Genomic DNA, 23,557 nt, shown 5'->3' with positions numbered 1-23,557 from the left:
CTTCCAGTATTTTAGAATCAGACCATTATTAATTTGGGTTTGTTTAGACTTTAGAGTGAGATACTATGTGTTCTAAACTTATATGAGATATGCTTCAACTCCATTACTTCAGCAAAATTAGATGTCGACTAGAAAAATAATATGCATGAAAACTCTCTTAATTCATCATTTATTAATGTACCCTTGGACTAAAAATTAATTATTAAATCAATATAAAATAAAGTAATACTGAATTGTCTAATTCACCCCACTACATTTTAGTGAAATAATTAATTTAAATCCGTTTTAAACACTCGAGCCATGTTGTCAACTCAATCACCGAATTTTATTTGATGAATAATCGACCAAAAATCCATTTTCTAGGAGCTTGATACCATTAAAAAATGGGTCCCCTCTAGATTCTAGAATATACAACGAGAGCTTTCGTAATTTGCCTTAAAATAAATCAAATTAAAATATAAAAGTGGCTCAAGGGATTTTTAGCCATATCTTATATATAAAAAGAAGATATTTTGACCTATAACCCTAAATTTAAACTTAGGGGCATTTTAGTCATTTTTAACAGTTTTCTTCTTTTTATATTTTTATATTTTTTTATTTTGCACGTATACAAAACTGAATAGTTTTGAGTTAATTCATAACTGATGCCATGATACAACATGGGGCGAGCACTACTCACATTGAAAACTGCCATTTGCTCCTTCATATTTTCTCATGTTCATCATTGTTTATGATAAAACTGTCAAACTTCCATCGCAATCTTTTATAAAGCATAGCATCGGCTTTAGTGGCGTATGCAATTTTTTATTAACTTCTTTTCCATTCGTATGCAGATTCCATAGTGAATCATCAGCATTGTTCTCTTTACTCGATCTTTTTTAGAAAAAATAAGTCAGCCTCGCAATGGCTGAATTTATGGAATTCCACTATGTCTTTTCTTGATTTTGTTGTCTCAATAAGGATCTTAAATCTCTGCTTAATCACAAGGCTAAGGGACACGCTGCTGCTGATAAGAATTAAGAACAAAGGCGCCAAGTTTATATGATAGTTTGTGTTGTATTCTGTGTGTGTGTGTTATTACCGTGTTTTATGTGGGTAAGACGTAAATGTATTTTGTGTGTGTTTGTTTAGACGTAATGGAGCTGTAATATTGTTGTCATAACTTTTTGGTTTTTTTTTTCCTTTTTTGGTTTTTATTTTTAGTTTTGCCAAGAAAATGTATTTTTGAGGTTCTGCTAAATTCACATGGAGAAGGAATAGTGCCTTTGCAAAAGAAGCTGAGGTTGATGCGGCACCGAAACTTGGCGAAGATGCTTAGATGCAGGTCCTTTTGTTAACGTATGTCGTATTAGTCTATACGTTTTGATTTGTTTCGTAATTGTTTTTGGTACTTTGATTTTTGTTTTCAATTCTTATCTCACCATTTGTGAATCTCCACCTATCTCATTTTTCAACAATTGTGAATACCCGTCATTCTAAATTATTCTTCTTTGCAATATTTGACAGATGGTGCGAATATAAAATATAATTATTTGCGAATATGAAAATTGAAAGTATTCTTCTATGCAGATTATTGTTTAATTCATTTTCTGTTTTTTTTTTCTTTATTATATCCATATATTTTTTTTTTAATAATAGTTTATGTAAATTATATTATTTATTTTGTTTCGGATAGCTTGGATTACAAAAGAAGAGGAAAAAGACTCCCACACTGTATCTCCCCTTACTTTTATTTTGTGATTTTTACACATCTCAATCTCATGGTAACTGATTAGTTGGGCTAATGTCCTATTATAGTTGTCTGAATCAATACGTCTTTTGGTATGTTCCTCATTACAAGAATATGAATCAAGTTAATACTGCTGAAATAGTCCTATTCGACCGTGATGTTTCATTTGTATTATTTATTTATTGTTTAAAATAAATAACACTAGAAATTTATATATTTATAGAAGAAGGAGGAGGAGGAGCAGGAAGGAGAAAAAAGGAGAATGAGAAAAAGAAGAAAAAGAAGAAGGAAGAAGTAGAAGAAGAACATGAAGAAGAAGAACATGAAAAAGAAGAAGATGAAGAAGAAGAAGAGCAAGAGGAAGATGAACAAAGATAAAGGAAGAAGAAGAAGAAGAAGAAGAAGGACGAATAGAAGGTGGAGGAAGAAGCAAGAGGATAAGGAGGAAGAAGAAGAGGAGGAGGATAAGAAGAAACAGAAGAAAAATAAAAAGAAGAAGAAGAAGAAGTAGGAGGAGGAGGAGGAGGAGGAGAAGGACGAAGGAGAATGAGAAAAAGAAGGATATAAAGGAGGAGGAAAGAGAAGAAGAAGGAGAAGAAGAAAGAGAGGAAGAATAAGAAAGAAATAAGAAGTAGAAGAAGAGGAAGAAGAACAAATGAAGGAGGAAGAAGAAGAAAAATGAAGCCGAAGAAGAAGAAAAAGGAGAAGAAACAAACGGGAGTGGGAGGGAGGGTTTGTGAAGAAGAAACATAGATGTAAGAGGGGTTTGTGTGTGTGACATTAAACGAAGAAAAATGAGATTTTTTATGATTGTGTGATATTGATTTTCATTAAAGGTATAAATGTCTATTGCATATTTATTATTTAATCGGTATTGAATTTAGAAACAATTGATCTTTGAAATAGTCGTCCCATTTGTTAAATTTGTAATTTTTATTGTTAAGCATATATTTTGTATATTAACTCTCTCTCTCTCTCTCTCATATATATATATATATATATATATATATATATATAGGGCTGGCAATCGGGCCGTGTGAGCCGAGCCTGGGTCAGCTCAAGCTCATATACCAGCGGGCCTCATTATTATAGGCTCAAGCTCAAATACCATCGGGCCTCATGCATATAGGCTCAAGCTCGGCTCACGTATTTTTTCGGGTTTCGGGTTTATATCGGGCTTATATTGGGCAATAAATAAATTACATATTTTACAACTTTGTAGTCGAGCGTGTGAAAGAAGAAAAAAACTTCGCAATCTAAGAGAAAAGTCTAGAATATTCATTGAAAATCAAAATAAGATGATTAAAAACAAAGAAAAAAAAGCCGTAGTCTACTGTTCTTTAAAACAAATGAAGGTTATTGTTGCAAATATTTAATCCTTAATTAATTATATGAAAAAATGCATCCGAGTCCAAAATGTAAAAAATATAAAATAAAATAACTAAAAGCAATTCTAAATGTCCTCCTATCTCTTTTCGAAAATCTTGATTCATGAAATATATATATATATATATATATATATATATATATATATATATATATATATATATATATATATATATATATATATATATATATATATATATATATATATATATATATATATATATATATATATAGTCGGGCTTTATTCGGGTTGAGCCATGGTAAGCTCAAACTCGGCTCATAGTTTAATCGGGTTTAATGAATCGGCTCAAACTCGGCCCGGCTCACAATTAATCGGGCTCGGCTCAAATAAAATCGGGCCGAGCTATCGGGCTTCGGGTAGGCCCGGCTCAATTGCCGGTCCTATATATATATATATATATATATATATATATATATATATATATATATATTGTAGGATGGAGAATGGAACAATGGAACAATGGAGATTAAAAGTAGAATCAGGTCAAACATGAGAGACCAAAAGTTTAATTCTGCCTATTGTAGGATGAAAAGTATATGCCTAAGAAAAATAAGGTAATACCAGTGTAAATTGAATTTCTCAGATATATATTTCAATATTATTTAATAATTTTTTTTTTGTATTATCATTTATTTAAACAAATATTTTATTTCCTTTGTTGAATGCGATCCCGTGCAACGCACGGTCACGATTGCTAATTACTTACTAATAAAAGTTAGGATTAGGGTTTTTAGCTAATTTTTCTTTTCCAAATATTCTAATAATAGTCATCTATAATAAGCAGTTCACCCAACCAGTAGAAGTCTCTAGAGAAGGCGAACAAAATAACAGCCCCCCCGCCCCCAAATTCTCAGGCTACCACCAAACAAGAAGCGCAGCTTTACATCTCTTTTCGCAGGTATGAATTTCGGAACGATTCTTTAATCTTTTTGATTTTGATTTTAATTTTAATTTTAATTTGATTGTTAATTTTATTAGACCAGTAATTTGGCGTCTGCAGATATTTGTCTCAATTCAAATTGTTTTTTTTTTTTTTTTTTGATAGGTCAATTCAAATTGTTTCTTATTTTCTACTTTTAATATGTACCGTCAGTAGATCAAATGTAATCATGTTAGCTTTCTCCAAAGATTGAATTTTTAGGGTTTTTATTTTACTTAAAATTAATCTTGGTAATTCGGTTATTATTGTAAATTAATTCTTGAATATGCGAAAGATTGATTCGGCTTGTTTTAGGGTTATAATAATTTTATTTCATTTTGTTATTGAACAGTATTTAGAGAGAAGTGGTAACTTGAGCTGTTTATTCTGGTGGGCTGTTGTGGATTTTCCTTTCTCTGTCATAAGGTAAGGAAACCCGATTCAATTTTCGTTGAATTTATATCGAAAATCTAATGTTTGGTTTTGTGTAATTTCTTCTGCTATTATACTTCCACCTGTAGAATATTCATCTTCATTCACAAAATTGGAAATTGTATGCGTTTACCCGAAAATCTGCACGAGTTTGATGTAGTATTCGACCAGCCTCTTTAACGAACCAATTGATATCATGTTTCTACCGAAAAATATAGGACGGGCTTAAGCTGTACATGGATAATCACGACTGAATTTAGTTTTTAGCCCTCTGAATAAATTGGACAAACGATGTATATAAAATACTTATCTTACCCTCATGCTTTGTTCTACGAGAATTTTCTTTGTCGCATTAGACTAGAGTCGTTTCGTTATTGTTCCTCAGTCGTTTCATTTACAGAGATTTATCAGATTTTTTTTGTTATATGTATTGTATCTATATAAGTTTTTCGATAGTTTGGTTTTTTAAGTGGTGGAAGAGCTAACACTGTTTCCTTCTCTCTTTGAGATGCACTTCCGGTCATCATCATACCAAATGCAGGTAGATTTGTTGTTATGGATGCAAAGAAATTCATGCAGTTGGTCGAGGAGAAGAAAAGGAGAGTCTTGGCGAAAAAAGAAGCACCCTTGAAATGGGAGCAGAAACTCGAAGCTGCCGCAAAGGCGAAAGCTGATGCAGAAGCCAACGAGAGGAAATCAAAGCACAAGAGAAGGTCTGTATCGGTATCCGAAATCGACAGTGATAGTGGCAGTGACATCGATGGTAGAAAGAGGACTAAAAAGTCTCACAAGAAAAGGAGAAAACACGGCCACCACCATTCTTCCGATTCTGGTGACCACGAGAAGAGGAAGGATAAGAAGTACAGGCAGCGAAAGTCGAAGAGAAGATCGGTATCCGATTCTGATGAAGACAGCTTTTACGACGAGAGTGACTCGGAAGAGGAGAAGAGAAGGAAGCACGTGCATAGGAAACGGAGGCGTGGTTATTCAGTGTCTGATTCCAGTTCTTCGAGTGACGAGAGTAGTGATGACGATGATGCTGTCAGAAGAAAGACGAACCGTGCGAAGCACCACAAGCGTCATAGAGCAAAACATTCTAGTCATTCAGATGAGTTTTCCGGTGATGAAAAAAAGAAGCATCGTGTGAAGCACCACCGTAAACACCAGAGGAGATCAAGTAGTCACGACGAGACTTCGGACTCTGATGAAAACAGGCATGGTAGAAAGAGGAGATGTATAGGGAAGTTGTCCGATGATAATGATGAACCAGATGGAATAGATAATGGAAAAGAGAATCACCGCCGCGACCACCACCTCCACCGCCACAACGACTGCCGGTCTAATCTAAAAGAACATTTTGAGAATGGTTCTCGAGAACCAAATTTGGATGGCCATGCTAATACACCCGGTCGTGATGTTTAAAGATTCTATACGAGCGAGAGTTGCGGGCTTCAAGTGCTTTTGACATTGGCAGCATTTTCGTTGTTTTCTATGTCGTATGTTGCACTCTATAAATTATTGGTACCTTAAATCACTCACCTCTATTGTTATTTGAGATTATTTTCTGCACCAATAAAAATTGCTATTCAAGGCAATAGTTGTGCACGTATTAAGAAAATCAATAAATGTGCATATATTATAACAAAAAGAAAAATCATGGGAAATCACTAGTATACCTTTGTCATTAATTATTTATTAACTAACTAATGAAGAGTGATAACTGGCAAAATTGATAAATGCAATTAATACTTCATTAGAAATATAAAATGATAAATAATTTGGGACAAAAAAAACTCTCCAAATGCAATTAATACTTCATTAGAAATATAAAATGATAAATAATTTGGGACAAAAAAAACTCTCCAAAGAGACATGTATTAACTATTATGGGACAGAGGGAGTATGGGTCTAATATCTCTGCTTTACATAGTAACGATTGCTCGAAATATGGACTATAACCAGAACACACTCTACTCGTTGCAGGAAGCACTAACAGGAAAGACGAATATACTCAGATATGACAAAATTGGTTTTATTCTATGATTTCAATTTCATCCTTATGCACAGGATGTGTAAAATGAATGACGTATTAACTATTAAATACAATGATATACGGCGGCGACTTTGAAACCTGCGGTTGTCAGAAATTCTTCAAAATCTTTTCACTCGCTACTCCGTCAGATGCAAGAATAGAAGTTACCTCCTGAAAACACAAAGAGAAGCAGAGATATTAAGGCTTTTATCGTGCGTGCGCACTAAAAAAATAATTTTGACTCGAGCAATATACATAATTCATATTCAAAAAAATTTTATCAGGGGTACCAAGAGGAATTTTAGTAACAACAATGTGTGCATAAATACACCTAAATCCCTTGAAGGATTTAACAAGGAACTCTTATGAAACAATTTACAGAGAAATAAATATTAAACAGGCAATTGACAATCCGAAACACAGCAAAGCACAACAGTAGTATGCTAAAACTCAAGAGTAATACAGTCTGATCTGATTGCATATTAGGAACTACCTTACGATAAATTTAACAGGAAATATAAGTTCTTAAATTATCTAAAAGAATAACTCATTTTTATGCAGAAATTGATCGAAAAAATAAGTAGAAACCTCAGTCATTTGTCTTCGGCCACAGAGAACTGCACCAGTAGACTGAGGGTTCAGGATTCTTTTCGCTCTAGCAAATGCAGCCTGCAAAAGCAATAGAGTTAATCATAAAAACAAAAAAGAGGCACACAAGCATTTCCTCAAAGTCAAGTTTGTCAAAAACCTGCACGAAACCTCGCTCCCCAGTCCAACTATCGTCTGGCTTTGACAGCACTGGAACAATATCGACTCCAGAAGATTCCCAGTCTCTAAATCTCTCCTACAATATTTTTTAGAAAGAAAAAAAAATGAAAACTAGATAAAAGTAGAACATATGAACAAACTGAATCAAGCATTGCTTCTTTAACACCTTTGTTGAAAATGTAAATACCTGATATGCCATCCTGCTAAGATTTCTGGCACCATAATAGAGTCTTACATCAGCTCTCTTATCAGCACCAAAGCCTGCCTCGATTAGAGACCGAATCGGGCTACACATAATGAACATTGCAAGATGTGATTAAAAGTACGAGGCAGAAGGAAATAATGCATGCAACTGGTGATCTAGAATATATCAAATAAAATTAGTGAGGTTCCTGTTTACATAACATGGTAAACATTCTTGGTTAACTGAAACAACCATCATATACTATGATGGTGTTTGCAAATGCTCTTAGAAATAGATTATGAGTTTTTTTCTGCACATAATCTGTTTGCAAAACAAGCTTTACTTTTGTTTCTCTTAAAATAAGCTGCTTTAAGCTATAATTTTAAAAGCACCCATGTACATGCTTTTGCTATTTTAGTTAGTTTTTCAACTAATTTGCAAACACCCCAACTTATAGATTTAAGCACTTCATTGCAACTTAACTCCCAATCACTAACTTCTGCTTTTAAATAAGCTTTTGAAAACACCACCTTCATGGCGGTGTTTGCAAATGATTATTTAAAAGCAGAAGTTAGTGATTATGAGTTAAGCCAGTTTTAAGTGCTTATTTCTAAAAGTTGGGGGTGTTTGCAATTATTCCGAAAAATGAACTTACATAGAAAAGGCAGGGTTACGGCTACGGCTGCTTTTTTGCTTTTAAAAAAATAGCTTAATGCAGATTAGTTTAGGAGAAGCAAAAGCAAAAGTTGATTTTGCAAACACATTAAAACAGATTATGAGCAAAAAAAAAGCTCATAATCACTTTCAAAAAGCTTTTGCAAACACCACCATAATCTCAGAAGCCAAAATCGATTTTCTCTTAGTGCAATATGAATTGACCTCCCAGAATAGAGGGGAGGGAAAAAAACAGGTGGCGCAGTGGAAATTCAAACAAAAAGAACGAAAAGAAACAGTTTTTAGCCTACTCTCACGAACAATTAATTTTCACCAATATGACAGATAATACCAAAATGGTCAAATTAATTATGATATTTATTAGAATCTCAAAATAAAATTGTGATATTCATTAACCTGATTCCGGATCCCGTGGCAAAAATAAGCACCGTCTGGTAATTTTCCGGCGGGGAGATTTTATCGATATCGAAACCGTTGCCTATGGCGGTACTCAATTCAACAACATCGCCTTTCTGCAGCCCGCACAGGAGCTCCGCCGTGGAGCCGGCGATGGATTTCACTAGAAACTCGAAGACGCCTCTGGAAGCGGCGATTGACGGTGGCGATGCGATGGCGAGAAACGTAGGCCTGGCGTACGGATCCTGGAGGCGGAGCTGTAAATACTGGCCGGCTTTGGTGTAAGAGGAGGCGAGGTCGGGGGAATCGGCGACGTCGATGGTGATGTGGAAGTGAGATTCGGCGGCGGGGGTGACTTTTATTAGCCGTGTTGGTGTCCAGATGGTGCTTTCCTGGCGGACGGCGGCGGCGGCGGCGGAGAGAGCGAGGCTGCGGCGGCAGAGATGGTGGCGCAGGGGTTTGAATCTGGAGAGGATCATGGGTGGGTGGAGAAAAGTTGAACGGGGGCGGAAATTTGATACACAAACGCTAGAAATTGCTATGGCCGCCGAGGGTGGAGGGTTCAGCTGTGCGCTGGTCCACTTTAGCACCTGTGGGATTCTACACGGCACGTTAAAAAAAAAAACATAATAACATAATATTAAGGTCGACACACATTAAATTATTGGGGTACCAATCAAACAAAATCTAATTATTTAGTTAATTCTTGTCAATATTTCCAGTCAAATGATGTTTTAGGCCTTGTCGGTTGGAAAAATTAGTCATAATTAACTGAATAATAAGACTTTATTTGATGTTTGGTGTCATTAATAATTTGTCGGCCCCCAAATATTATATTATCATATCTTATTATACATTATTTTTCCCATTAAGGAGTTTTCTATTGAATGTCTCCGTACCCAATAAAATAGTTGGGTTTTTTCATTAGATTATTTAATCTTATCTTAGCAACCAAACGATGTCTTAGTATATACTCCTTCTGTTCCAAATTAAGTGTCACTTTAGAGAGTTTTTTTGTTCTATATTATCTGTCACTTTAGACATTCAATGATGCATTAATAGGGGTGGTAAACGAGTTGAGCCGCTTGATGAGATGGCTCAAAACAAGCTCGAACTCAAGCTCGAGCTTGTTTTCAATTGTTCGTGGGCTCATGAGTCGGCTCGCGAGCCTTATTTTATATCTTATTTATTGCTTTTATTTATTTATTTATTTATTTAGTAATTGTTTGCTTATATATATATATATATATATATATATATATATATATATATATATATATATATATATATATTTAATATTTATATGTTTTTTTAATATTATTTCTATAAGATTTTATATTATAATAAGTTATTTAAATATATATATATATATATTTAAATATAAATATTAAATATATATATATATATTTATATATATATATATATATATATATATATATATATATATATATATATATATATATATATATATATATATATATATATATATATATATATATATATATATATATATATATAATAACAGTTTAGTATTTATTTTGAATTTGCTTTATTATAATCTAAATATTTTTTTAATAATAAAAATTAATAAATTAAAAAAATGAGCTTCAACTTGGGCTCGAGCTCGAGATCGAACCAAAAAAATAAACTCGACGAGCTCGAGCTCGATAAAATGAACTTGAGCTCGAGTTCGAGCCTACCAAAATATGTGATCACGGCTCGTTCACAGCCCTATGCATTAATTAATGTTTTATCAATTATGTCCTCATTAATTTTAATAAGTAAAAAGGAAATTAATGAAACTAAGATTAATAATAAGAGTAATTTAGTCGCATTATGTGTTTTTCTTTATAATCAACACATATTTATTAATTTACTCAAAAAAAAAAACCCCATATTTATTAATTGTTAAAAAAAAATACATATTTATTACTTTTTTTAATATGTATGCAACAGCCTAAAATTTATTTTGGAACAGAAAAAGTAAATAAGAACAAAGAAAACACAAATTTTCAGTCATTTGAGTTAGGATGCGACAATTTTCTATCTAATTAGAATTGAGGCAAATATCATTTATCTTTGTATCTTTTGTTGCAAATCAGATGGTGTATTTGCTGAGAATTAGAAATTCAATTTGGAAAATTCTCAATTTTCAATGATAGACTTGAAGGTTTATTCAATGCTAACTTCACCAGGTACATGTCTTACTAGGGTTGGAAAATAATTACCACCTACTAAATATCACGGTATACTTATTAAATAATACCGAAAAATTATCAAAACTTCGATTATCACTACATTTTGTATGGTATTGGTACCGTACTATTATTATACAGTATGGTAGCGTATTGTATTTTTAATACCATGATAATACCATATTGTACCTCAATTTTGAATTTTATAATTTAACTAATATATATTTCTAATATTATATTGTTTAATAATTAAATAAAATTACTACACAAAATAAATAGATCAATCCGTCAAAACTTAAATTTGAAATAAAGTTCCTAAAAAATGTTTTATGAGACAACATTGAAGTTTAGTGCAACAAAAAAGTGTACATCTCATTGATTTTCACTAGGGAGGCTGCAAACTAAATTTGAAAATAAAATTCATGACTCTATTAATCTTATTTTGCAAGGTGTGGTTAAATCAATGAAGTTAAAGCTTGATAAATATTGGGGAAGATTTCAGAAATTGAATAAGATCATATACATAGCCAATGTTCTTGGTTAAAGTGTTAGAATTTTTTATTGTATTTTCATAAGATTGTCTTATTATAATTTATATCATTCAAAAGAGTAACAATTTAAAATTAAGGGTAGAGTACAATGTTCCGATATACCGTACCGAAAATAACGATTGCTGCACCATGACGACTGATCACGAAATAACGATGTGAGGCTCGGACTCTATTTGCTATCTCTTTTCATAGTTGACAAATAGATGCAATAAGATTCATAATAATATGATGATAGATAATGTGATGCGCGCACTAGGTCGCTCTCTTAAGATGAATTTCACGACCCCTTCTCTAATGAGGTGCAGAAAGGTTCCGATCGTGTCGCCTATGGTATACAACAGTCCGGTCTCTCCGTTGTAACTTCACCGGAACTGCACGTTCAAGTGAAGTAGAAGCGTACACCCAACACACACCAAGAGCTCTACATATGGACATTATATAGAGAATATATGATCTTTAGAAATCTAATTTTGTTTCTCTACTCTCATCATTTTACAAAGCCACAAAAGTCCCATAGTATAAAAAATGACCACCATAAAACCTCTATTTAATACTCTCATCTATTTAATAAAGTTCTCCACCACCTCCTTATCTCTCTCTTCAACCATCTCCGACTATTTTTTGTATTTGTGAATAATATGTAATGTCAAAAAATTAGGGAAATTAGTCAATTGCTTCGTAGAATCTCGGGAAAATTACAGTTTATGTCCCTAAACTTTACCACTAAAACGATTTATGTCCTCAAACATTTCAATCCACGAAATATGTCCTCAAACTTGCCACTTTCGATCGCTTTATGTTCTGCCGTTAACGTCGGCTGCTAACTTCGACGGAAATAGCACACGTGGCTCACGTGACGTCTATGTGGCCGTTAAATGTGACGTGGAATAATATATTGAATATTAAATATTGACGTGGCACAAGAATATACAAATTTCCTCTAATTCACTCTCCTAAATCCCAAATCCCAAATCACGTTTCACTCTCATTCCCAAATTTTCAATTCAATCTCCATTCTTGCTCGAACCCATACTAAAATCAAATTCATAAACCCATAAAAAATCAAAACATTCTCACATTTGAAGAGTTTTTCCCTTCTCAAAGAACAGCAGATTCACGTGCAAAAAAATTTAGAGGAAGCTTTAATTCTTCTCCCAACTCCGTCTCTAGAACGTTGGGGTCTTGTGATTTTTCACCTGCTGATGCTTGTGCCCCTTGTGGTCTCGATGAAGCGAGCACAAGGATGGTGAAGATGGCACAAATTCTACCCAATTCAGCAGTTTCAGAACCTGCCCAGAAGGTGTTCGACAAAATGTCTGAACCAATTCCGGAAAAAAAAACATGCAGCACTTGTCAAAGCTGCATATAATTCTTTTTTTGCCAAGAATAGAGTGCCCAAGAACGGATTCCAGCTCCCCGACTTCCCTAACGACGTGGAAGAATACATGATTTTTCAGCCCGAAGATGAAAGTAAAATCGATGAAACATTCGGCATTTGTTTATTGGGCTATTTTGCTGGTAAAACACGACGAAAAATGGCCATGGATTCACAGACGATTCTGCTATTTCAAATTTCACCTCAATTGAAGGTTTCGAAATGGGGTTTTAGGGATTGGATTTACGGGTTCATTGGGGATATGGAGAATTAGGGATTTTAGAATAGAAATAGGGGAGGAGAATGACGTGTCGCTCCACATCACGTTTCGTCGACCAAGTAGGCACTGGGTGTTGTACAGCTCGACATTTAACGGCCACATAGACGTCACGTGAGCCACGTGTGCTATTTCCGTCGAAGTTAGCTGCCGACGTTAACGGCAGAACATAAAGTGATCAAAAGTGGCAAGTTTGAGGACATATTTCGTGGATTGAAATGTTTGAGGACATAAATCGTTTTAGTGGTAAAGTTTAGGGACATAAACTGTAATTTTCCCTAGAATCTCATTTCTCATGAGTGATCTACTTTGGTGAAAATTTCTTGAATAAAGGATATTATGAGTTATTGGATTTGAACATGACTGTGAAGCAAAGGAGTTTGTTGAAAAGAGGCAAACAATTAACGGGGTAATTTTGTCTAAATTTCATTTAGTCGATATCTGAACGAATAAGTATTAATTTATTGACTGAATTGGCAATATTTGATTCAGTTCAGAACTCTCTACCAAACCGGTTGAATTGGTTATCTCTGGCCGAATAAGAGTTTATTGTGTATTAAGAAACGGACACGGCGATACAGGGAAACGGTAAAATAGATTTTTTTTTTGTTTGGGGGGGGGGGGGGGGGGGGGATATGTTCCAAAAATGGAAATACGAAAACTTGGGGGAACGTGTAAATATTAAAATTTAAAATTATAGAGGTATATTTATAAATATTCTATATAAACATGTATATGTTTTTAGTTATATATAAATTCTTTTTTATATATTTTTATACAAACATATTCAAATAAATTTTAATATCAATTGTTAATTTGTAATCGGCCATTAAATCATGTAATAATTTGGGAAACAACAAAAATATTTAAAAATTTGCTATTCAAACATATTTCTAACTTTTAGAAATTGCAAAATGAAACATAAAGTGTCCAGCAGGTGAAATCTAGTTTCCGACACGAAACGTGGGAACGTCAACAAGTTGAAGTTTCTGTGCTACATAGGTATTAAGAGGTCATTCAGAGCTTATCAAACATGCCCTAAGAAAATTCATAGTTGGGACGTGGTTGTAATTAACCAAACATAAGGTGTTTTTCATAATTTGATCTTATCTACCGTAATTTACCCTTATTATAAATTGATTGGACTAGAAATTTGATAAGACTAAATAATTGATTGATCCATATTACTCCTTGTGCAGTTTTGATTGAGGAACACTAACAACACTAATGCTATGACCAAATTATTCAAAGTTTCAAACCGATGCATCAATATATAAAGAAATGTTGAGGAACTTAAATAAAACAAAAAAAAAAAAAGAAAAAATCTAACTGCTATAGGTTTTATAACTATTGAAACATTGGACTAAAATGCCAATTAAAGATAGCTAGAGACCAAAAAAAAAAAAAAAAACAACAAAAAACAAAAAACTCCTAAACAAGACATCAAGACCATGCCATCCAATTACTACATGTATTTGTGTAATTAGGTAGACTTAATCCAAGTGCTATAGTCCACTTGAGTGAGCCCATAAGCATCCGTGCTTGCAAAATCTCCCCCAACGGAGTGGTACATTCCGCTGCTCAACGAGTACCAAACTCCGTTTTTGCCATGAAATTTGTTGAAGTATATCTTATTTGCCTTATCGCTACCATCACCACAATCCTCCGCAAACGATCCATTGGGGCTAACATAGAGACATTTGTCACCTAAACTTTCAACCTTGTTCCAACACTTTTCCGGTAAGTCAAATTTTAAAACTTCAACCTTCCGATCATTGTTCATAACAAAAACACCCCATATTTCTCCATCTACTTGTACTACATGACACTCTTGAGTTACTTCTTCCTCCTCCTCCTCCTCCTCCTCCTCCTCCTCATCATCTTCATCTTCATCATCATCTTCATCTTCATCTTCTTCATCTTCTCCTTCATCGTCTTTGGGTTCATCTTTGTTTTCTTCGTTTTTCTCGTCGTCGTTACTATCTTCAATTTTTTCAGGGCAGTGACCACAAATTGTCCATTCATCGTTAGTGGGGTCATAAACTCTAAAGCTCCTCCATTCATCATCCAAACAATAGTACATCCCATTGTGGAAAACCGGTGGACAATTTGCATACAAAAAATCCCGACTTTCACAGTCATACCACTCTATTTTCCATTCATCATCTCCAAATCTAATAAGACCGTATTCAATTTCATACAAATTACTTGACCCAAATATTCCAAAAACAAAACAATCGGGGCAAGTTGGCGGAGATGTGAAACATGCACACCGAGTCGAACGGCTCTTTGGTGGGGGGGAGTTGAAATTTCTGCCTAGTCAAAGGATTGAAGAAAAATGAAGGGCCATTATTAATTTGTGACATGAGAAGCCATCCATACTTGGAGTAGAGAATCTCGGCATCTTTCAATTCAGGAAAATCCAAATAACGGAATTTGTTGCTTAAAGAGTTGTAAAATTTCCATGAAGTATTGCTACTCTGAGAATACATTAAACATGGCGAATCGAAATAACAAGAATTCATCGGATCAAGTTGCAAGACACGTAGACTTTCTTCCACCATGTTTTTTTTGTAAACCCAAGAAAGAGATAGAGAGTTTTCTTCTGTACGAGTAGATGCTATATATATTTATAAAGGTATTATTTATAGGGGCTCTTTGAGAAAACCCCCTCACTACTTTTTTTAATTGAGGGTGACCCAAAATATTTTAGTCCATTTGAGAAAAGTCCATACCCATTTTCAGCCATTATGTTTTCCACCTTTGCCCCCACCCGCCACATCATTACTGAGTCACGCGCTCAGTATATTTTTTTTTTTTCCGTTTTTTTCCCGTATTTTCTGTATCAGTTTCCTTAATCAACTATGAAGCATAGTCGATTAGCCTTAATCGTAGGGGTGTGCACGGGTCGGTACGGCTCGGTTTTTCCAATAAACCAAACATGTACCGATAATATCGGTTTTTCATATTTTAAAAACCGAATATGTCGGTTTTTTTCGGTTCGGTGTTAATCGGTTTTTCGGTTTTCGGTTAACGGTATCGGTATAATTCGGTTTATTTTCGGTTTCGATTTCGTCTATTTGTTCGAATCGGTTCGGCATAAAACCAATATTTTTGGACTTTCATTATATTTATTTGAGAAAATTAACAAATAATGAAAGAATTTATGGTCCCGAATTCGTTTTATACAGAGGTGTTGTCTAAAGTGTTATGACACTTGAACAAACATGCAGCGGAAATATAAAGACAAAAGAACAATACTCAGAATTAAAAATGTTCACAAGTAAAGACTTGTGAACTTGCCCTTTACAGGACGGAAAAATATATTAAAATCAGTATTCCAAGAATACAAACAGAAGAGGTGCGAAAACTTCTTCCTTATGAATGAATCTTTTTCAAGATCATTCTTACAATCAAATCTAGATACTAAAAGAAAAATATTAAAAATTCTAGATTTCAAAGAATGTACTCATAAGGAGTACGTACAACAGATCCTAGAAACACTCTAAAATTCTCGAGATTAAAACTTCAGCTCTCTATTTTGTTTCCTCGAAATCTGTGTTAATCTTGAGTCTTGAGTTTGGTATTTATAGACTTGCCAAGCTTCCACTTCTCAGCCCATGATCTGCAAGAAAACCAACCACAAGAGCACTCAAGATAATGGGTTAGTGGGTTAGTTAGGAAGTTAGAATAAAATCCACTAATCACTACTTAGCCCACTAAGTCATAACACTTAGCCCACTAAGTAATAACTAAAATTTAGTTTGAAAGTAAGAGAGTTAAAAAAACACTTTTGTAAAAATACAACCACGTGTTTCAAACTCCCCATTTTTAACTTTCTGATCAAAACTAAATTTTAGCTAGAGCTCCCCCTGAGATATTGCTTGAACTCCCCCTGAATTTGAAAATACCAAAAATAATATAGAAAAAATCAATTCAAAACAAATTCAGCAAGATAGTTCAACAATACAAAAACTTAAGCAAGAAATAACCAAAGTGCAGTCCTAATTAAAAGTTCAGGGGAAAAATAAAAAACAGAACAAAAACAAAATATTGTTCATGAAAAACATTTTAGAGTAGAATCTCCAAAGTCTCCTCAATGTCAGCTGCTGCTCCTCCATCACTTGCACTGGATCCACTGCTCTCCTCTTCACCCTCATTCTTTGCCTCTTCTTCATTAACTCCTTGCCTTCTGCCTCTGGTATCCAAAGGGTGAGATGTTCCTGCTTCAGCTTCATGACCTTTTTCTCCCCCTTTTTGATCAGAAAGAGCCTTCTGAATCAGCTCTACCATGGACTGATGATAGGTAATCTGAGCTAGAGAATGAGTAAGCTGCTGCAATAGAAGATCTCTAGGAACATACACAAGAAGGTTAGAAGTGTTGTCAACATGAGGTGCAACACCCTCAGTACCAAGGTTATTTTGACCTGATTCAGTTGAGAGAAAATTATCTCCATTCCAGGGAAGATCTTGAACATGAGGAGCTCTCAGAAAATTTTGAGAAACAGTGATCATGCCTTGTGGAGTGTGAAGATATTCTGAGTCATCTTGGCCCAAATTTTGAGAGAGTAAAATGGAGTAGATGAGAGAAGGATAGGGAAGATGAGTGGAGGGTGAAATTTTTTGGGCAAGATGACCAATAGTATCAAAGAACAGTTTGCCAAAATCCACTGGTAATCCCATCCCCAATTTGTACATGAGTACAGCATGAGGTTTAGTTACCACAGAGACATTTTTGGATGGAATCCAATTCATCACTGTGAGTCTAAATAAGACAGAGTAAAAGGCAGTGAGTTGAGACACTTGGAATTTTCTTGGGTGTGCAGGCCAATTTCTTAAACGGTTTCCAGAAATAACTTTGCAAATCTCAGTAAAATCACCATAATTATCCTCATCAATCACAGTAGGAGTTTGTAAATGAGAGTTGATAATTTTGGGAGAAAAAGAAAAGATGGCATTGCGCACAAAAACTTTGCCAAAGTTTGGAGAGTTTTTCTTTAAAAACGAGGTTTGCAAATTGGCATAGAATTCCTTCACAACCAAGGGATCATAAGAGCAGGCAATCTCAACTAGGTTAAGGATTTTTCTTTGGTGAAGAAAAGCAGTTATCCTATGCCTATCAAATTCTTCCTTAGAAATTTTCTTTTCCTCAATGAAATGACAGTTCATGACTTGAGGACTCAACAGTGAGTCAGATTCAAAATAAAAATTAGGACTGAAGGCATTTGTTACCTCAAAAGGGGTTGACAAATTCTTCCCATCCAAGTCTGGTTCTTCTTCTTCTGAGGAGTCATCATCATCTGAATCTTCAAGCTCATCAGGGACATATGCTGGTTCAGGTGATGCAGCAAGTGGGGCAACACCTTCTTCCTGCTGAGAAGAGTCTTCAGAGGATTCACTGTCAGAATCAGAGGAGGGCAAATTTTTGCGAAAAACAGCTAGAGGAACCTCCCAGGTGTCATCACTTTTCTCTGGTTCTTCAGCCTGAGGAGGAGATGCATCTGCTTGAACTGCTGCTTCTGCTAGGGTTTCCAGAGGATATCCATGAGGTGCTGATGGAGTTTCTTCTGTGGTGGTGAAATCTTGAGCATCCACAGATGGAATGTCTACATGCTCTGCTGATGACATTCCAGAAAAATCAGGCATTTCTTCATCCTGATAAGGGGCAGCATCCTCAGCAGCATTCTGAGGAACATTTGCTGAAACAGTAGGTGCAGCAGCATCTTCTGGAGCATGTGCAGCAACACCTTCAGAAACAGGTGCAGCAACACCTTCAGGAACAGAATGTTGAGAGGCTGCTGTTGCCATGCTGGGCTGTGACGTCTCCCCCTGAGTTTATGCTGGGGAAGGTGAGTTGTTGGATGAAGACTCGGAGGAGCTGGAGGACAAGGCTTGAGCCTGTGGTGCAGCGAAGGTAGGATCCCCTGCTTCATCATCAGTTTCTTCATCTACCAGATGAAGACCTCTTCGTGGGTTTGACTGGACTGGAGTGCGGCCACCTCTGCTTCCTCTTCTTCCACCTCTACTTCCTCTTCTGGGAGAGTGTTCACCCCTCCGGCGTTGGGACCCGGCAGCATTCAGATTTGGAAAGGGGTTCATGCGCTTGGATCGGCGAGTTGGAAATCTTCCGGCAGTGGAAGAGGGACCCACAAAATCGAAGTTGTCTGGGTCAATCGGGTTCAGCTCGTCGCCGGGCTCAATGTAGCTGATAGGAAGAGCATCAAGGTTGACCGGATGAACGATGATGGCTAGATTTGGGTCTGCCACTTCAGGTGCTGCAGCATCGTTGTGGACATCATCATCGGCAGCTGGAAGAGGATTTCTAGGTGGGGATGCCATGATACAGTAGATAGAGCAAAATTGCTTCTTTGTGCTTTTGATTTTTGAGTGTGAATTTTGAGAGAAGAAGCACGAAATTTATAAGCCCTAATTTTGCTGAAGAAGGAAAAAAAAAATTGAAGTGGAGAAGGTGAAGAAGTGGAGTCCGTTTTTCTTGGGGAGAGTGTGATTAAGGAGAATAAAATTTCCTTGGCAGTTTAAAGTAAAAAACGTGACACATGGCACAATAATGAGTGGACTTAGTGGAAAATAAGGAATTAACCCATGTACCCATGACCCATATAAATAGGGATAATTCAATAAAAGAAAAAATAAAATTGTAGCACTCATGAAATATTCACAAAAAATAGAAAAACACATTTATTACTTGATTAATAGTGAGAAAAATTTGCTGACAGGCATAGATACTATTATATATATATATATATATATATATATATATATATATATATATATATATATATATATATATATATATATATATATATTTTTTTTTTTTAATAATAATATATATAAACTCTTATTTTCAAGTCAAACAATTCACATGGAACATGATCAAGTGTTCAGTTTGAAGGTTCCTCAGTTACTAAGATATGACTATCAAAATAGAGGAGTTTGACTTATGTGAGTGTAATTATTGTCTAAATGTTTACATGAAGCATGATCACGTTTCAAGGTGAAAGACTTCCAGTTACTGGTTTAGAAAATAATACATCACAGTGAAGTCATTATTTAATGAAGCTAATGCTTCAGTAAATTGTGTTGCAGCTTAAGATATTTGATGAGGTGCTGCAACACATTTCAGGACATGTCTATTGAATACACATCCCGAGAGATTTTATGAGTTTTGAAAACCTCTCATAATCTAATGCCTTTGTAAAGATGTCAGCCAGCTGATCTTCTGTAGGAATGTACTTTAAGCACACAATATTTTTCTCAACTATATCACGAATAAAATGATGTTTAATATCTATGTGTTTAGTTCGTGAGTGTTGAACAGGATTTTTTGAAATGTCAATAGCACTTGAATTATCACAATATATGGTCAGGGTATCACTGGTTAACCCATAATCCCCCAACATTTGTTTCATCCAAATTAGTTGACCACAACACCCTCCAGCAGCTACATATTCTGATTCAGCTGTTGAAAGAGATACACAGTTTTGCTTTCTACTAAACCAAGAAACTAGGTTATTCCCCAAAAAGAAACATGCACCTGAGGTGCTTTTTCTGTCACTAATATCCCCAGCCCAATCAGAATCACTAAAGCCTATCAAGTTTGTATTTGTGTCTTTGAAAAACTGAATCCCTAAGTCTACTGTACCTGCAACATACCTAATAATCCTCTTCACAGCTTTAAGATGAGTGACCTTGGGATTTGCTTGATATCTGGCACACACACAAACACTGAACATAATGTCAGGCCTGCTTGCTGTTAGATACAGAAGGCTTCCAATCATGCTTCTGTAGAGAGTGCTGTCAACATCTTCTGCAACATCATCCTTAGACAGTTTTTGGCTGGAACCCATTGGAGTTTTCATGTGCTTGGCTGACTCCAACTCAAACCTTTTGACAAGATTGAGAGCATACTTCTTCTGATTCACAAACATTCCTTCAACTGTCTGTTTGATTTGGAGTCCTAAGAAGTAATTCAACTCCCCTACCATACTCATTTCAAAAGTGTGAGACATTGAATCTACAAAAGACTGCAAAAGGTTAGCACAAGTAGAGCCAAAAACAATGTCATCAACATATATCTGAACAATAATGATATGATTATTAGTTCTTCTAACAAATAGGGTTCTGTCTGCCTCCCCTCTATTGAACTGTATTTCAAGTAAGAAGTCAGTGAGTCTTTGATACCATGCTCTAGGAGCTTGTTTAAGACCATACAGTGCCTTCTTAAGCTTGAAAACATGATTAGGCTTGGCAGAATCTTCAAAACCCTTTGGCTGTTCTACATATGCTTCCTCATTTAAAACTCCATTCAGAAATGCACTTTTGATATCCATCTGATACAGTTTGATTTTAAGAAAGCAGGCTATAGCAAGAAGTAATCTAATAGATTCAATTCTAGCTACTGGAGCAAAAGTCTCATCAAAGTCTATACCCTCAATTTGAGTGTATCCTTGTGCTACTAACCTAGCCTTATTTCTAACAACTGTACCTTTTTCATCAGTTTTGTTTTTGAAGATCCACTTAGTCCCTATCACATTTACATGGCTTGGTCTGGGAACTAAGTACCAAACACCATTTCTGATGAATTGATTCAACTCTTCATGCATTGCATTTACCCAGAATTCATCCTTCAGAGCTTCTGCAATATTCCTTGGTTCCACTGAAGACACAAAACAAGTGCTTCCAGTTAGTGCACATTCAGAAGATAAATTTGCAAATCTTACCATATCTCTGTAGTTCACTCTCTCTTTTCTTCTGGTTCTTATTCCATCAAAGATATCTCCCACTTGAGTTGATGGGTGATTTTTCTGGATTCTGCTCGATGGTTCCTTTCTGCAGACATCAAAGGTTGGCTGCAACTCAGTCTCTGTAGGATGTGCTGAGTCAGATGTGGTGATACTTGGCTCAGCACCTTCTTCTCTTAAGACTGGACTGTTTGTGTGTCTTCTTCTGTTGTTTCCCTTTCAGCAATCAAGTCATCAACTTCGTCTTCAGCTGTTTTACTGCGGAGATCAGCAAAGTCATCAAATACCACATTTACAGATTCAATAATGGTTCGAGTTCTTAGATTGTATACTCTATAAGCATGACTGTTATTGGAGTATCCCATAAATAAGCTCAAATCACTTTTTGAATCAAATTTAGCTAGATGATCTCTATCATTTAGAACATAGCAGACACATCCAAACACATGCATGTATTCTAGATTAGGTTTCTTACCATAAAGAATTTCATATGAAGTCATCATAGATCCTAATCTTAGATACACACGGTTTGAGATGTGACAGGCTGTGTTGACAGCCTCAGCCCAAAACCTTTTAGACAGATTTTTTGCACTCATCATCACCCTAGCCATTTCCTGAATGGTTCTGTTTTTTCTTTCAGCAATGCCATTTTGCTGAGGAGTTTTTTTGGAGCAGAAAATTCATGCTTTATTCCCTTTTTATTACAAAATGCAGAAAATAAAGCATTCTCAAATTCCTTTCCATGATCAGATCTTATCCTACGAATAGAAACTTGAAATTGAGTTTTAACAAACCTGTACAAATTTCTGAAGACTTCAAAGGTGTCTGATTTTTCTCTTAAAAAATACACCCAAGTATATCTTGAAAAATCATCAACACATACAAAGACATATTTTTTACCACCTAGACTTTCTACCTCTATAGGACCCATAAGATCCATATGTACAAGTTCAAAACAAATAGTGGTACCAACGTGTTGCAACACTTTGTGTGGTACTCTGGTTTGCTTTCCCTTCAAGCACATTCCACATATAGGAATATCCTTGATCTTGAGATCTGGTACTCCTCTTATAGCATTGTACTTGTTGAGCAGCTTCAGATTCTTGAAGTTTGTGTGTCCTAGTTTTTGGTGCCACAGCTCTACTTCACTTACTCTTGAACTCTTGCATGAGATGGTGTCACCTGTTTGATAGCAATTATCCATTGATCTGGAACCTGTAAGTACACAATGATTTTGATTATCAAACACAGAACAACAGTATTTATCAAATTCTACACGTAGATCATCATCACACAATTGACTGATACTGATGAGGTTTGACCCCAATCCTTCAACATGTAGAACATTTGAAAGTTTTGGAAGTCCCTCAATACTGAGAGTTCCACGTCCAACCACTTTGCCTTTAGCTCCTCCTCCATAGGTTACACGTCCTCCACTAAGTGTGTGGTAGTTTGATAGAAATTCCTTTGTTCCAGTCATGTGCCTAGAGCATCCACTATCAAAGTACCATGAACCTGAAATGTTAGCATTTAAAGAGGTGTATACTGCCTTGCACAAAAGTTTACCTTTGGGAGTCCATATTTTACACTCCTTTTTGGTAAATTCTACCTTTTTCTTTGAGGTGTTCCTTGGAGTGATGTGACTTATTTTATACAACATTTTGTCACTACTGAGTTTTTCACAAAATGGACGAATGTGTCCTGGTGAGAAACAGTAATGGCAAACATAACCTCTTATTCTGGAGTCTGGAGGAGTGGCTGTGGACTTCCTACATTCCTTTCTGTTTGCACCCTTTTCTTTTACAAAGACAATTTCTTTCTTCTCAACTGGCTTCATTTGTTTTTTGAACCCTA

General features: G+C 35.3%; 2 protein-coding genes across 3 annotated transcripts; one reads left to right on the top strand and one right to left on the bottom strand.

The window, feature by feature from the left end:
• Positions 1–3,834: 3,834 nt before the first annotated feature.
• Positions 3,835–6,067, top strand: LOC105952286 (FAM133-like protein). Of its 2 annotated transcripts, none has more exons than XM_012975821.2 (3): positions 3,835–4,035; positions 4,409–4,482; positions 5,030–6,067. In XM_012975821.2, exon 3 carries the CDS (start codon positions 5,044–5,046, stop codon positions 5,908–5,910), a length of 867 nt encoding a protein of 288 aa, XP_012831275.2. In that variant the 5' UTR covers positions 3,835–4,035; positions 4,409–4,482; positions 5,030–5,043; the 3' UTR covers positions 5,911–6,067. The 2 variants fall into 2 exon arrangements, with proteins under 2 accessions (XP_012831275.2, XP_012831274.2); XM_012975820.2 differs by having other exon boundaries at positions 3,911–4,035; positions 4,997–6,067.
• Positions 6,068–6,205: 138 nt separating this feature from the next.
• LOC105952287 (fruit protein pKIWI502) lies at positions 6,206–9,162 on the bottom strand. The gene is made up of 5 exons (XM_088826222.1): positions 8,544–9,162; positions 7,476–7,575; positions 7,269–7,364; positions 7,109–7,189; positions 6,206–6,691 (listed from the first exon to the last, which is right to left on the bottom strand). Exons 1-5 carry the CDS (start codon positions 9,020–9,022, stop codon positions 6,629–6,631), a joined length of 819 nt encoding a protein of 272 aa, XP_088682348.1. The 5' UTR covers positions 9,023–9,162; the 3' UTR covers positions 6,206–6,628.
• Between the last annotated feature and the right edge of the window lie 14,395 nt (positions 9,163–23,557).

Source organism: Erythranthe guttata, chromosome 12 (assembly GCF_056151865.1).
Source record: "Erythranthe guttata isolate IM_541 chromosome 12, IM_541, whole genome shotgun sequence".
NCBI lineage: Eukaryota > Viridiplantae > Streptophyta > Magnoliopsida > Lamiales > Phrymaceae > Erythranthe > Erythranthe guttata.
Note: the sequence above shows the minus strand (reverse complement) of the source record. Positions and strands in the feature narration are given on the sequence as shown.